This window comes from Sinohyriopsis cumingii, chromosome 12 (genome assembly GCF_028554795.1).
Source record: "Sinohyriopsis cumingii isolate HCF-2022 chromosome 12, ASM2855479v2, whole genome shotgun sequence".
Lineage (NCBI taxonomy): Eukaryota > Metazoa > Mollusca > Bivalvia > Unionida > Unionidae > Sinohyriopsis > Sinohyriopsis cumingii.
Genome location: NC_142972.1, coordinates 122957998 through 122973438, shown reverse-complemented (window position 1 = coordinate 122973438; position 15441 = coordinate 122957998). Strand labels below are relative to the sequence as shown.

At 35.9% G+C, this 15441-nt stretch overlaps 1 protein-coding gene across 1 annotated transcript in view; it reads right to left on the bottom strand.

Annotated features, from left to right (window-relative positions):
- Positions 1–2226: 2226 nt before the first annotated feature.
- Positions 2227–15441, bottom strand: part of LOC149787379 (RING finger and SPRY domain-containing protein 1-like) — a 114332-nt gene continuing 101117 nt past the window's right edge. Inside the window, exons 13-15 of the mRNA XM_089977966.1 lie at positions 14576–14731; positions 12063–12167; positions 2227–7527 (exon numbers count right to left, since the gene is read on the bottom strand). Coding sequence (XP_089834092.1) covers positions 7008–7527; positions 12063–12167; positions 14576–14731 — 781 coding nt within the window. The 3' untranslated portion in view covers positions 2227–7007. The remainder of the gene's footprint in view (positions 7528–12062; positions 12168–14575; positions 14732–15441) is intronic.

Sequence of the window (15441 nt, the reverse complement as noted above, 5' to 3'; positions counted from 1 at the left end):
TTATTCTGATAATAGCTAATAATTAATATTACTTGATTAAACAATTAAAACTTCTATCAGAATAATTGTGACAGGAATACACTGAAAACCTTAATTGGTGTAGAACAAGATTTAAGAGCTGCATGTTTGGATGGAACTAGTGAACATAGTACTCTGAGAGCACTACACATAGGAGTGAAGGCCAATCCTGTATGCTTAGACATAGTACTCTGACAGCACTACACACAGGAGTGAAGGCCAATCCTGTATGCTTAGACATAGTACTCTGAGAGCACTAAACATAGGAGTGAAGGCCAATCCTGTATGCTTAGACATAGTACTCTGAGAGCACTACACATAGGAGTGAAAACCAATCCTGTATGCTTAGACATAGTACTCTGAGAGCACTAAACATAGGAGTGAAGGCCAATCCTGTATGCTTAGACATAGTAATCTGACAGCACTACACATAGGAGTGAAGGCCAATCCTGTATGCTTAGACATAGTACTCTGAGAGCACTACACATAGGAGTGAAGGCCAATCCTGTATGTTTAGATAGATTCTAAAGTGCATATCCAAGCTTTAGCTACCATCAGTTTTAACCTTCAAGTTGTTAAAAATTACAATCTTCTTTGGGCCATGGCTATTTCTCATCACAAATGGGCCTATAAATCCATTTAGAATTTATTAAACTTACTCAGAACTGGAAACATTTAATGTTTTCCCCTTTTGCCCACAAACTAAATAAAATAAATTTTACTAGACAAACAACAAAATCAACTTTCCCAACAAAAAAAAATCTCTTTGTATATAATGGCCTTTTTCCATGCAATAAAAGCATAATTATTCTTATATTGCAACATTTCCTAAAATGGCAATTTTAAACTGGGAAGCGTCTTGACATGAAGTACCCTGTAAATTATTCAGGTTGGAGGAAACAACTTGATGGGATTTCAATAAGGTGTTAAGAAAGTGCAATTGTTAAGGCTTAATAAACAAGAGGATTATATGTATTACCATATACTTGGCAGATCTGGGTCTCTGGTGTTTGTAGCTGGACTCGACCTGTAAGTAAGTACAGTACTTTACTCTTAATAGTACAAATGATTTATTAACCTGACTTGGGGGGGGGGGGGTCCAATAGTGGTAGTGGTTATTGTTATTGTTGTCTTTATTGTAGGCTATAATTATCCATCAATTTACGGCACATTTTTGAATTTTGTTTGAGTTTCTAAAACTGAATAGGGCATTAGGAACAAGTTTGTCTCTAATCATGAAGATACCAATGTCATTAATTTGTATTTAAAAAAAAGCTCAGCAAAAGGATTATCTCTGCTTTAGCTAAAGACCCTTTTGATTATTTTTGTTTATTATTCATATATTAAAGTGGGATGTGTAGATCATCAAGGGTATTTATTTTCTGTTTGCAACAATGCACTTTAACAGAAAACATGTTTCCAGTCAACCTAAATATTGCTTAATGAATTTATCCCATTTTAGGCTGTCTAGTACTGAAATCAGTATCAACCAAATCATTCAAGGCAACACATCTAAGAGTATTTACATATAACTGCATGTAAAATAAATACAAAATAAATGCACATATAATGAATTGTTTATTTTATAAATAACTAAAAAAGTCTCAATGAACAGGTTTTGATTGGTCCGCGACCAGCACGTAACCTCAGCAATTTTGTAGGACCTTGCTGTTAAGAGAAAGATTACAATGGTTTACACAACTGAAATGAGATAAATGAGCAATTCATCTAATATTTATCTGATGAAAATACCTTCTCTGATTACCAACTGTATAAAAATATCCTTAATTTTTTTCAGTATTATCAATGTGAAACAGTGTAAAATTTCTGTAACACATGATTCTCATCATCTCCCACTTGAGTAATGAACATAAGCCTGTTGATCATAGCAATTGGTGGGAATAAAAAGTCAGACTGCAATCCAAGGAGTACTGCTATTGATGGTGACAGATGTTGTCTAAAAAAAAAACCACATGTAAATTTTTCATGGAAAAAACATGTGCCTTGCTAGGTGTGCTCCTAGTAAAGAACAGTTGCCTGCCAGATTTCCGACTTGTCCAGGGCATCCAGGAAAATGATTTTTCCAGGACTGTTACTGATTACAACAATTAAAATTAATTCACAGCTCTATAAATTTAATTTTCAATGGAAAGGTAGTGATTTCCCTTTGTCAGTCTTTCACTGATGCCGGTACATAAAACTAATTTTTGTGAAGACCAGTCCAGATATCAAGGTTTGGGTGGACAATGTCTAAAGAAACCTCTGTGAAAAAGGAAGCTATCTCAAGTGATAATTTCAAATCTTGTATTCTCTACATTTTTTGATAATGAAACTCAAGGCTCAAGACCTCAAATTAGATAATGATATTTGGAGTACATTATCAACACTGACCTCTAGCAGGACCACAAGTAAAAAATAATCCTAAAAGTTCATTGATTAAAAGATCAGATTATCAAAATTTGCTGACTTAGACTTTTATGCTAAAAAGTTTAAAGAACAGAGAGCCAGGTCATATACAGCAAAACTAAAAATCACAATGCCTTAAGCAAAATAAAGTCCTTACAGAAATATGACGTCTTAAATTTAGTCAGGCAAAACATTAGTGAATTAAATCAATGAAATGGTGCTTTGTGCAGCTCAAATCTTAGGTGAAAAATATAAAATAAAACAAACTGGATAAAAATAGCAAACCCTGCAGTTGATTCCAAAGTTACTACATTAAAAAACATCTAGCTTTTTATCAGTAATCAATTCTTGCTTATTGTCATTTATAATTGCAGATCAGTACAAAAACTAGTGGCAATATATAGGTGTAAATTAATTACCAATACTAAACATTCCTTCCAGGCCCAGAAGGGCCCACCCCAATTACAAAATCATTCAATACCCCTGTCATTACCATTAATTTACAAGCAACTATTCAGCTTACTAGTAAATATATTTATATTGAAACAAAACTTTCATTCGAACACCATCTGTAAACTGAATGACAAACATGTCTCACTAATCTAATATTGTATAGTTAACAACTGTGTCTGATCCAAATGTCATGCCTCCCCCTTTTCTTACAATATGCATGAGAAACTCATTCTAACAAAACTCTACTTGATGTCACTTAAGTGTGAAATTAAGGTCACTGTGACCACTTTTGGTAGAAGGTGTAGTACTCACCAAGACACATTTACATACCAAGCTATATCATTCTGGGACTAACACTTCCTTACAAACTGACCTAAAGACAAAACTTGACCAAGGTGAGACAGATGGCCTTCCATATGCAAACCCAGGCAAGGGTAGGTCTACTTGCTAAAATGTCAAGAGTTAGTTATTTTTTCAAACTCTACACGATATAGAAAGTTTCCTGCTGTCAGCTGATTATGGTATTGATTACAAGCCAAAATGATAATAAAACTGTCTTGATCTGAACTAACTAAATCTAAACTCAATGACGGCTATATTTAGCATATAGGATCACTCAGACATCTTACAAAATATTTCAAATATGAACCAAATACTGGACCTTTTGTTTTCAAATAAATGAGATATCTTTGCTAATGCTACAAATGAAATACACTTTAAATGAATAAATAAACAGTCTACTTACATATCATGATGCGAAGACAAAATGGTACTGTATGAAATGGCATTTTGCATCCTAATTTGTATATATTCCTAAACATTGATGAAACTGAAGAACAATATTGTGTTTTGCCTGAAAACAATGAAGCAGTCTTTGTGGATGATGATTTCTATTATGCAAGTATGGATTTTGATTTGTTAAGTTAAGTGGTGGCCTCGTCTTCAACTAATAAGTGGACATGGTTTAAAAAACAATGCTTTTCTCTGATTGGTTGTATATATATCACGAATCTTCAATGTTCTATATCATTGTGCCTTATGAATTAAATTCAAAATATGATTAAATAAAAGAATGTTATTAAACTATGAGTTTATTTGACTATTTATGCCATTGAATTTAATTATAAGGGTTGACAGCTTTTTTTAAAAAAAAATTATTAAGTATGAACCCAAAAAATGATGCACAAACCTTGTACGATTTGATTTACAGTGCGCATGTCATTTTTCGGTTCATACTTCATCGAATGTTTTTAAAAAATAAACAGTCAATCCTAAAATAAATTATCTTTTGGGCAGGTGAAGATAGTAAAAACTTTAACACTGAGTTCTATCAAAAAATTGTTCACACTGACTTTAATTTGTAACAATGTAAAAAATATAAAAGGTTTCCTAGCAAAGAGACAGAATAATATAATGTGAATTCATGATCAAATCATTGTAGCAAACCATGCAACTTTGACCCTATGGAAGATAAAAAATAAGTGAAATGTGTTTCAAAATGAAAGCACAAAGGTTTTTAATACCAATATTAGGTTGTAAAACAAACAGTAGAAATTGTGTCTGTGTGTGTGATTTAGATTTTTAATGTAGCTTTAACAATTTCCCAGTCATATCATTATGATGTCTGCAGTGTAACAGTTTAAAGTGATGTCTAGCACTAGGACATCATGCCGCAGACATGTAGTATGATGTCCCACCCAGTCACATTATCCTGACACCAGACTGACCAGTCCTAACACTAACCTCTTAATGCTGAGCTCCTAGTGAGGCAGCTGTTAGGACCATTCTTATAAGTCTTTGGTATGACTTGGCTGGGGTTCGAACCCACAACCTACCGCATCCAGGACAGACACTCCAACCACAAGGCCAACGGAGTGGTTGTAGAAATTGTAAATGCTGCTTGGTAACAGAAAATAATATGTAACACTGTAAAAAATAAAAGGTTTCCTTGCAAAGAGGCAGAATAATACAATGCCTGGGTATTCATAATGAATTCATTATCAAAGAATTCAAACAAACCATGGAACCTTGATCATATGGACAAAAAAATGAGCAAATGTGTTTCATAATGAATAATTGTCTTTGCCTTACAATGTGACATTCTTAATACTGACATAATCTGTGAGAAGGTTAACAAAACATATTTAACCAAAAACCTTAACACGAATCATGTATGATTGTGACATGGACCTTAAGGCCAAAACATCAGAAACATGTGTTGCAGAATAAATGCCTTAATTTCATTACATTTCACCTCAGGAATGAAGAGAATGCATTAATGGGTTTAGGAAATATTGGCAAATGGAACATTCAATGAACACTATAATGGAAACTTGTATAATTGTGATCTTGATGTCAAAGGGACAATTGAAAGTGTACAGAAGGAACTGTCTTAGTTTCTTGAGGAATCCTTCCAAGTATGATAAGAATTTATAAGGGATTTACAAAATGTAAGCAAACAATACCTTTATCTAAAATCTTTACATTTCCTCTGTTGGTGATCTTGACTCCAAGGTCAAAGGGGCATGGGAATGTGTCACAGAATGGACTGTCTAAGCCTGATAATGATTGATGCCAAAGTAGAAAAAGAATCACCTAAAGGGTTTGGGGACAAATATAGAATTTAAAAATTTGAACCAAAACTTTACCAAAACTGTTGACATGAGTGCTGCTGGCAGGAAAGTGATTGATACATATCTTTCCAGTAAGACTAGTTTGAAAAAAAGAAAATAAAGCATTATATGCTAATTATCTGAACTGCTGGACTACCTAATTTCTACCTAAAACTTTTATAACATATGAAAGATAATTATCTATATTTTATTATTATACATTTCATGGCGGTTTCTTGGAATTCATTCAAAACAGTCATTACATGAATTTGTAACATAAAGTAGTACAGTAAAATTAAGTAAATCAAGTAATAATTCAGTCATTAGTACACATATTTCTGAAAGAAAAATGATAGTGCATAAACCTGGTTTTGACCAGTGACACACAAAATTTACCTCCCCTTAGTTTGAGTATCTTATGGCTGCATGTGATTCAAGAAGTGCAGTGTCCAGCCCAGTTCAATCAAGGGCACTGCACAATCCAATACAATGCATAAAATAAAAGATGAGTGCCATACAATACTGCAGAAATTCCACTTATCCCCAAACTAGTCAATATTTAAATTTCTGTCCATAACACAAAAGAGCAGATATTTTTCAAATTGCTTTCATGTTTTCTCACATTAGGCAACTTGTCAATGTGAGATTCTTAGCTGTTCAAGAGAAAATGGGGAGACCATTTTGAGCCTGACAGTGAGAAAAAACTGTGACATTCTCCTTTTTTGTTTAGATGGTGCAATTAGTAAAACTATTAGATTTCAGAACAATATGTGGAGTTGCCATAATGGTATGAATTAAAATCATGCTAAATTAATACAGAAATTTAAAGTTTTATTGGAAAACTCTATAAAACATGTGCTTGAATCAAATATGTCCAAAATGTCCCATAAATAAATCTCTGAAATAAAGGAGAATTTAGTGTGAAACTGCATGGGAAACAAAAGGATCTAGGTAAATGTTTCAACCTTTGTAAGTATTTAGCACAAAAACAAAATAAGTTTTTCTGATGACAAAGCTGTTCTATAAGCATATGGTCTTGACTTGCAAGTAGGTAAATGGACTTACAAGTAGGCAAATGGACTTGCAAGTAGGTAAATATGGTATGCAGTTAGTCATTTTAACTACCCTACATTCATAAAGTCAATTTGAACATAGTGAAGCAACACAGACACAAAAATGAATTTACTCTGACCACAGTGAATTAAAAGAGATGACGATTTGTCAGTCAGTAAATTACAGTAAAACCTGCTATACTGGTCATCTCTATATAGCAGACATCAGTAAAGAAAATTAATTTACAGCAAGCCCTATTTGAGCTTAGTTGCCCATTTACCTGTACATGCAGGTAATCTGGTCTAAAAGTCACATTCATGCCAGTCCAGTGGATGAAATTTATAGATAGGTTTGATTGTATATCTAAATTTGGTTCAGCTGCTTTAGATTTGCAGGAAAGTCAGTTCAAAATCTACATTAAGCTAATAGTTATTTTTATTGAAAATAGAGCCACTAGTTGCTTTGCTAGGATACGAAATTGTTTGTATGACTGTTATCTCTTGTTTTTCCTGATATTTGCTGGGGTCTGTCTCTTGAGGATGTAGATTTCCCACTTGAATCTGGCCTGAAATCCGACTGTGGTGATCTGGATTTGTTTCCTGCATCTAATCCAGGTGTTGCAGATTTGTCTCCTGAATCCAGCATTGATGCTGAAGGTTCTCCTTCTGAATCTGACAAAGAATCTGAATATTGTGACCAACTTTTGACTCCTGTGTCTGACCTGGGTGTTCCTGTGTTGTCTCCTGAATCTGGCCTGGATGTTGAAGGTTTGCCTCTTGAGTCTAACCTAACATCTTGCTCTGGTGACTTAGATTTGATTCCTTTGTCTGACCTAGGTGGATCTGGCCTAGCCAAGTCTGGTCTGGAGGCATCCTGCCTCTCTGAATTTGGCAGAGATTTCACTAGGATTTCTTTTCTCTCCACAATAACTTGTCTACATATGGGACAAGTTTCCAGCTGTATGGCACAATGTAAGCACATTCCCCTATAAGACATAAAAAATTTATGTTAACAAGCTTACTAAAACTAAATATAATTGATAAAACAGGTATCTGTTAGATATCAAAATATTTCTATTATTTAAACTATTTAATTATACATCAATCAAATTTCAATGAATTTGGATAAAAATAAAATATTCATTGAATGGAGACTTGGGTAATAAAGTTAAAACATACCAGGTAGTCAAAATCTGTACATAAGAATATTTTGGGGACAACTAAAAGTGGTCTTTACGAGTAAGTAGTCTTTGCATAATGGCAAATTTGGAAAGGTTTACAGATAGATGAGACTTGTGAAACTTTGACAATACACACAGGTGTTCCTTATATACAGATGGTCACTGTAACAGAGGCGACCAAATATTCATGGAGGAGTATGTATGTCTATAGTAGTGTTTTACGACACCTCAGCAAAATCATGTTATGCAGAGCCAACAAAAGGATGAATCTGAATAATGTAATTAAACCGCACAAAATTTAAGAAAGTCTCATAAATATATTCTATACATTAAATAAAACCAGAAAATATAAAACGTAAGATGTTAAAATGCTGTAAAATGTATATAAAATAACAGACAAAAAATAACACATGTAAAAAGCAAAGTTTTAGGTAATTATGTTTCTCTGAGAATACTTTCCCAATCACATTACCTCACAAATCCAGCCATACTAAAAGATGAAAATCATCCTATCTGGTCTATTTTAAATAGACAAGGAGCAATAACTCTTACCCATTACCTCCCCTTGATACCACCAGGTGTGCCCAGTATTTAACTGAGTGGAATACTAATGTGGATGCACATATGGCGGGGTGGTTAGGAGGGCTTTTAAGTAATGTGATTGGGTAAGTATTCTTGGAGAAACCTAATTTACTTAAAAATTTGCTTTCTCCTTTCAATAAGTAAAAGGAGGAGGGGATGCTGAGCATCCGACCTCTACCTTGGGTATCCTTCTGTGGATGAATAACTGAATTTCCCATGTGAAAGATAACCCATTATCCTAATGACACAAGCAGCACAGCCTGGGATCCATTGACCTGGGACTCTTATCAATGGATGCAAAGATGAAGTTGAGAACTTCTTACCTACAAATGTTTAACTGGCGAATCCAGCGAAGCTAACAGGCTGTGATGATTCATCTAGTTGGGTCTGAGGTAAAAACTTGAGAAGGTTGACTCTGCATGCCAGCAAACAGTTTTTACAATATCTGGACTGAAACATTACGTTTAAACGCGAGGCTTGCAGAGATGTCTCTAATCTGCATGATTTGACTCTGATCTTGAGAGATCTCAGAGTATGCCGCAAAGCAAGGGCTTGAGGAGTGATGTCTTGTTTTCTGGTCTTCACCAGGAGGAAGAGGTGTTTGCACGGCCATGACATGTCTCTGTGCATTTCAGCTGGTGAATGAGAGCCCAGATATGAACTTGCATGGTTGCTGCTCTCAACTTGTCTATGGAAGAGAGCGAATGACAACTCTTTGGTTACCGGTGGATGGTAACTGGATTCTAGGTAAAATGCGTGGTTGTGTCAGGAGGACTACTGAACCATCTGAACTGAAATGAAGATAGTCTGGGTTGACTGAAAGGGCATGTAGCTTGCTCACCTTGCATCAGGAAAAATGTTTTGTATGATAGAAACTTTACCGAAGTGTGGGCTAGAGGCTCAAACTTACTTCAGTTGAGCCATGGTAGAATCCAGGGCAGATTCCATTTGGGAAACTGGGTTATTGATTTCAGTCAATGGAGATCAAAATTGTCTCAAAGATATGAAAGGTCTTTATCATGCCTCAAATTCATATCAATCAAGATGTCGAAATATGTCTGATATCATAGATAGGAAGCCTTTGATAGTGATCTGGGCCAAATATTTCTCCTAAAAGAGCCAGAGAAAAAAGTCGGCCAGTTGAGGGACTGAGGCTCTCAATGATGTGATGGATCTAATACCAGTCCCACAACATGTGCCACTACCCCTCATAAGCCTTCAGAGTGAAGGGTCTTCTTGCTCTCGAGATTCTCTCAACAATCTTGCAAGGCTGTCCTGATAAAGAGTCAAGCATGCAGAAGAAGACAGCCCAAACAGGGATGAACACAGGAGATTTGGTTGGCTGTGATCTTCCTGGGTATATCTATTGCTACATTGAGTAGATCGGGTGGAGGGCATTCTGAAATAACCAACACCCTAGAAATGTCCTCGATGGTGGCTTGAAAGCCAAACTTCAGTCTGTTCCATGGTTGGTTCTGAGTAAGATGTGAAGGATGGTGGATTTGAAGTAATTCTGTTGCACTCACTGTGCATGGAGGCCCAACTGGATCTACTTGCAGTGCTAGAGAAGACATACCTGGTGGTATGAAGACTCAATTCCATCCTTATGAAAATGTCACTAGTTCTCCCTTGTGGACAAGCAGTGATCGTATGGAAGTCTGGCACTGCCAGTACTGTCTGCCATTGAATGGTCAGCCTGGAAGCTGGCAGTATAGAAGATGGTCTGGCTATCATCAGTACCAGCTGCTACAAAGGTCAGGCTGGACAGATTTCTCACTGAAATCTATGTCACAGAAAAGGCTTGTCACCGACAGTATGGATGGACGGATAGATCTGTCACTATGATCCCAATAAATCATGTTGAAATGGCTGGCTGGCTGGCTGGTGATGGTGCGGTTTTAATATGCATTAGATCCAATGGATCCAGTGAGAATGACATGTGCGTGGTCCGGTTGCTGGCAGTACGTAAGACAGTCTGGCAAACACCGGTACTGGCCGCACCAAAAGGACTGGCTGAACGGACAGATTTCTCATTTAAATCTCCAGTATAGTAATGATAAGATGTCGATGCCATGGCTAGACGGGCAGATCTATCACTAAGATCCCTATATGGCTGGACCATTTCAATGGAAAGGTCAACATGCTGGGATGGCTGGACTCCTAGTGTCCGTTGGTGGTTGGCGATGTTGGGATGGCCGGTGACTGCTGGACATCTGGTAATGGTACGGCAGCATTAAGAGTTGGATCCAACGGATCTGGCATGAATCCCTTGTGCCCAGACTTAGAGGCTCAAAGGCCATGCTTGGAAATACGTAATGGAGGGGGGGGGAGACTTACACCTCGTAGGCTGCTTAAATTTGGGGCATAATAACCAATGAATCAGTATCCCCAACAACAAACTGTAGGTTGTCTTCCTTGATTTATTAGTCTTTCCTTCCCTTCAAAGCTGAAAGGACAATCACTATGAACGTGCATTTCATGTGTATAGTAAACATTTGTTCCTCTGGAAATGACACAAGAAGAGAAGACAAAGCATAGATTAGCAAATTAGAATGTGACTAATTAGCTACTAGCATAAATCAGCAAAACAGTATATGACTAATTACCTAAAATGCAGCTCAGACTTCTACTGACTACATATTATAGACACTGCATATCATAAAAGGTGTATACATAGCATAAAAAAGAGTCATTGTAGGCTTCCATGCTCTGAAGTTGCATATGAATCATTTAAAATGACATCTGCTTAAACAACACAAAAACACAAATTAAAGCGGAAACTAGTAATGTATTGAAATTACTAAGTCACTAAAACACTGTCATAACTAAGAGAGAAGTGAAAGTGTTGTATCAGAAACCTATGGCCCTGTTATGAACTTATGCAGAATGCTTAGTTAATAATTAAACCATAATTCTATCAAAATAGTGTGAAATACAAATTAAACTAAACATAAATATCAAGCAGCACTTCAGAATTTTGCTAACAAGAACTCTGTAATGGACAGAGTAAGCAAACAAGTCAAAGGTACATTAACGCATAATGACCTTGTATAAGGTCAACGATAGCATGGTAGGATGGTGGTCTTAAAAGATGAAGTCCTGAATGGTGACAAAATCACTCAAAAATTGACAGGAATTGTAAAATAATGCATACAACCAAAATGAATGTTAGATGAGCCCACAGGAACATAAAATGGCTGGATTGTCAGAGGGCAACTGTACGATGTGTGCTCTGTAAAGCAGAAAAGCTAAAAATTAGCAACACCTGGTGGTACGAAGGGGAGGAAATGAGCATGAGTTACTGCCTTTTGTCTATTTAAAATAGACAGGATAAGATGATTTTCTTCTTTTAGTAGGGCTGAATTTGCGAGTTAGCAGGCTAATATTCCAAATGTAATGTGACTGGGGCATGTATTCGAAAAAGAATCCTTACACAGGATTAAAATGTTTTGGTACAAACTGCATTCCTTTAAAAAGGCTAAGATTTTCTCAGGTGGTGTCTTTCTTCTACATACTGTGAGAATAGAGGTTCTTCCCTTCTCTTAAAGATTAAACAGCAAACAAAATAAAAAAACATGGAGGTGTAGACAATTAGACAAGAAAATTCTTCAAACATATTAGACTGTCACAAAAAATAAGCCTATATTTACTTGCAGCTAACCAGGAAGGTTGTGATTAAACGACCAAAGTGGGCATCAAGCTCAAATACCAATTTTGAAAGAGAGAGAGAGCAAGAGAGAGAGAGAGAGAGAGCATACTTGTGACGACATGGAAGAAGCTGAACTGAGGCCTGCTTGTCAAAACACAAAGTACATGAATCTTCCTTAAAATGCACATTCCTCAACTCTGCTAGCTTTTGATGTCTGAAAAGCAAACATTAAAAAATCAGAGTACATTAACAAAATATATTGTGTATCTACATGGCCAGTAATAATGAAAAAAACTACATCAAGACCATATGGACTAATAGAAAGAAAAGAATTAGTAACAAGGTTTATTCTGTGATAGGTGCATTTTCTTCAAACATGAATTTCATAGCACTTTTAATTACCAAATGTTACATTGCCTAGGCAAATTATCCCTGATCAATGTACAAGATAAAAAAATAAATTACTTTCTTATTCTATGAATTGTGATGACAGTATGCAAAAATGAAAAACAAAATGCTGTAGAGGCATGATATCTCATCAGGTGTGTGTTTGTGTGTGTGTGTGTATGCATATATATGCCTACCAAATTTCATTTGTCACATCAAGTGATTTTTTTCAATAACTGTATTAATGAGTATCTCATTATGGATTGATGGACAGAAGGACATAGTTGACCAATCAAGATCAACACCCCAATGTAAGAAGTGCAGGCATAAAAAATATTAAATAACTGTACTAATGAGTATCTCATTATGGACTGATGGACAAAAGGACACAGTGGACCGATCAAGATCAACAACCCAATGTAAGAAGGAGGCATACAAAATATTCAATAACTGTACTAATGAGTATCTCATTATGGACTGATGGACAAAAGGACACAGTGGACCGATCAAGATCAACAACCCAATGTAAGGAGTCATAAAAAATATTCAATAACTGTACTAATGAGTATCTTATTATGGATTGATGGACAGGACACAGCTGACCGATCAAGATCAACACCCCAATGTAAGAAGGAGGCATACAAAATATTCAATAACTGTACTAATGAGTATTTTATTATGGATTGATGGACAGGACACAGCTGACCGATCAAGATCAACACCCCAATGTAAGAAGGAGGAATACAAAATATTCAATAACTGTACTAATGAGTATTTTATTATGGATTGATGGACAAAAGGACATAGTGGACCGATCAAGATCAACAACCCAATGTAAGAAGGGGGGCATAAAAAATATTCTGCTGATGATATGCCATCTTGAATGAAAGTTAACATATGTGTATCATCTTTTACTGTCTTTCTTCCACACAACAAAACAGCAATCAGAAAAATGGCACATCCCCATGACTGATTCTTCCTAAAACAAAACAGCAATCAGAAAAATGGCACATCCTCTTCACTGGTTCTTCCTGAAAATAAAACAGCCATCAGAAAAATGGCACATTCCCTTGTCTGATTCTTCCTGACAGCAGCAATCAGAAAAAATGGAATATCCCTTTGACTGATTCTTCTTGACAACAGCAATCAGAAAAATGGCACATCCCCTTTACTGATTCTTCCTGACAACAGTAATCAGAAAAATGGACATACCCTTCACTGATTCCTCCTGACAACAAAACAGCCATCAGAAAAATAGCACATCCCAATGACTGATTCTTCCTGATAACTCCTATCAAACAGTTCAAGGTTATATAAATACAATCTGATTTTCTCTGCTTATACATTTTTGTTCACAGATGAATTTTCAATACAATATGATATTTTATATATGTTTATGTGCTCAATGACACTTGAATATGTTATGAGACTGAAAGGTTGTTCAATTTTCAGAACATTTCACTTCTTCAGTGTTAAGCAAAATGTATCACAATGTACTGTATATGCTGTATATATTGTAGATAACAGAAGACCTCAGGGTAGATAACTTCTTGTAACTAATCAAGCTACCTTCTCTGTATAAAGTTAGTAGTATTAGTAGTAGTAGAAACCAAAGAATTACCATGGTTACTATACTGACCTTGACCTCTCATCTTAGCCTCAGATTCATTAGAGAGATACCCATGTATCACATACTAATGAAAGTTTATGAAACTCTGACCAAGGGAATCTGACATGTCATTCAGTAAGGAAAATTATATTTTCGGCCCCAGTGACCTTGAAGTTAGACCTAATGGTCCCCAAATCAACTGGCTACAGTCTCTACCCCCATATATGGCACCTATGAAGTTTGTGGAGAAAAATGGACAGCAAAGAACAGTTATGTGGCAAAAACCACCTCATTTATGGATGTATGGATATATGGATGTAGACTGACAGACATTACTAATGCAACTACTGCTTTATCAACACACCTTTGGGGGGCCCCAGGTGGCCAAGTGATCTTAAATGCTTGCCTGTAACAGTAAATGCCATCTCACCTGTCTGTGTGGGTTTGAGTCTTGGGCTCAGCCAATGTGGGTATGTAAGAAAGCTTGCCAGCTGGTGAGTCTTACTGGGGTTTTCCTGGGTTCTTCCTCCACCATATACAGCCTACCATGTACAGAAAAATGGCATTAAACCCAAAACAACTACACACCTTTGGTCAGAAGGATAGAAATAAAATCTGACAAAAACCTTGGAATGATCTTTTTCTCCTCATCTGTCAGGTGACCATAGTCATTAAAACAGCAGTATTTCACATTTTTGGGAGGATACTTGAAAGGTTTGGCACCAAAGTTGAATTCACATTGCTGATAGGACATAAAACTAGCTGCTGCAAAGAAGCCATTTCTGAAAAGAGATTACCATATTTATTTCTGAAAAGAGATTACCATATTTATCTGCATAAAAAGGTACAAACAACTGTAAACAGCATAAAAATCCAGATTTGCTATTGTATAATGATCAAGAAACGTCTCTGTTTTTGCTCCACATAACAAACAAAACCAACAGCAGAGACTGAGATCTAACATTGTATAATGAGCAAGCAAATGAGAAACTTCATTGTTTGCGTGGCAAGAAAAGATAAAACAAACAGCAGAGACTGAGATCTAACATTGTATAATGAGCAAGCAAATGAGAAACTTCATTGTTTGCATGGCAAGAAAAGATAAAACAAACAGCAGTACGTAATCAATATATGCTGCTGTATAAGTGCACTATCAGGCTGTATGCCATGTTGCTAGAAATGTACAAGTATAGGCTATCAACTGTACCTTGAAATCTTGAAATGTACAAGTATAGGCTATCAACTGTACCTTGAAATCTTGAAATGTACAAGTATAGGCTATCTACTGTACCTTGAAATCTTGAAATGTACAAGTATAGGCTATCTACTGTACCTTGAAATCTTGAAATGTACAAGTATAGGCTATCTACTGTACCTTGAAATCTTGAAATGTACAAGTATAGGCTATCTACTGTACCTTGAAATTTTGAAATGTACAAGTATAGGCTATCAACTGTATCTTGAAATCTTGAAATGTACAAGTATAGGCTAT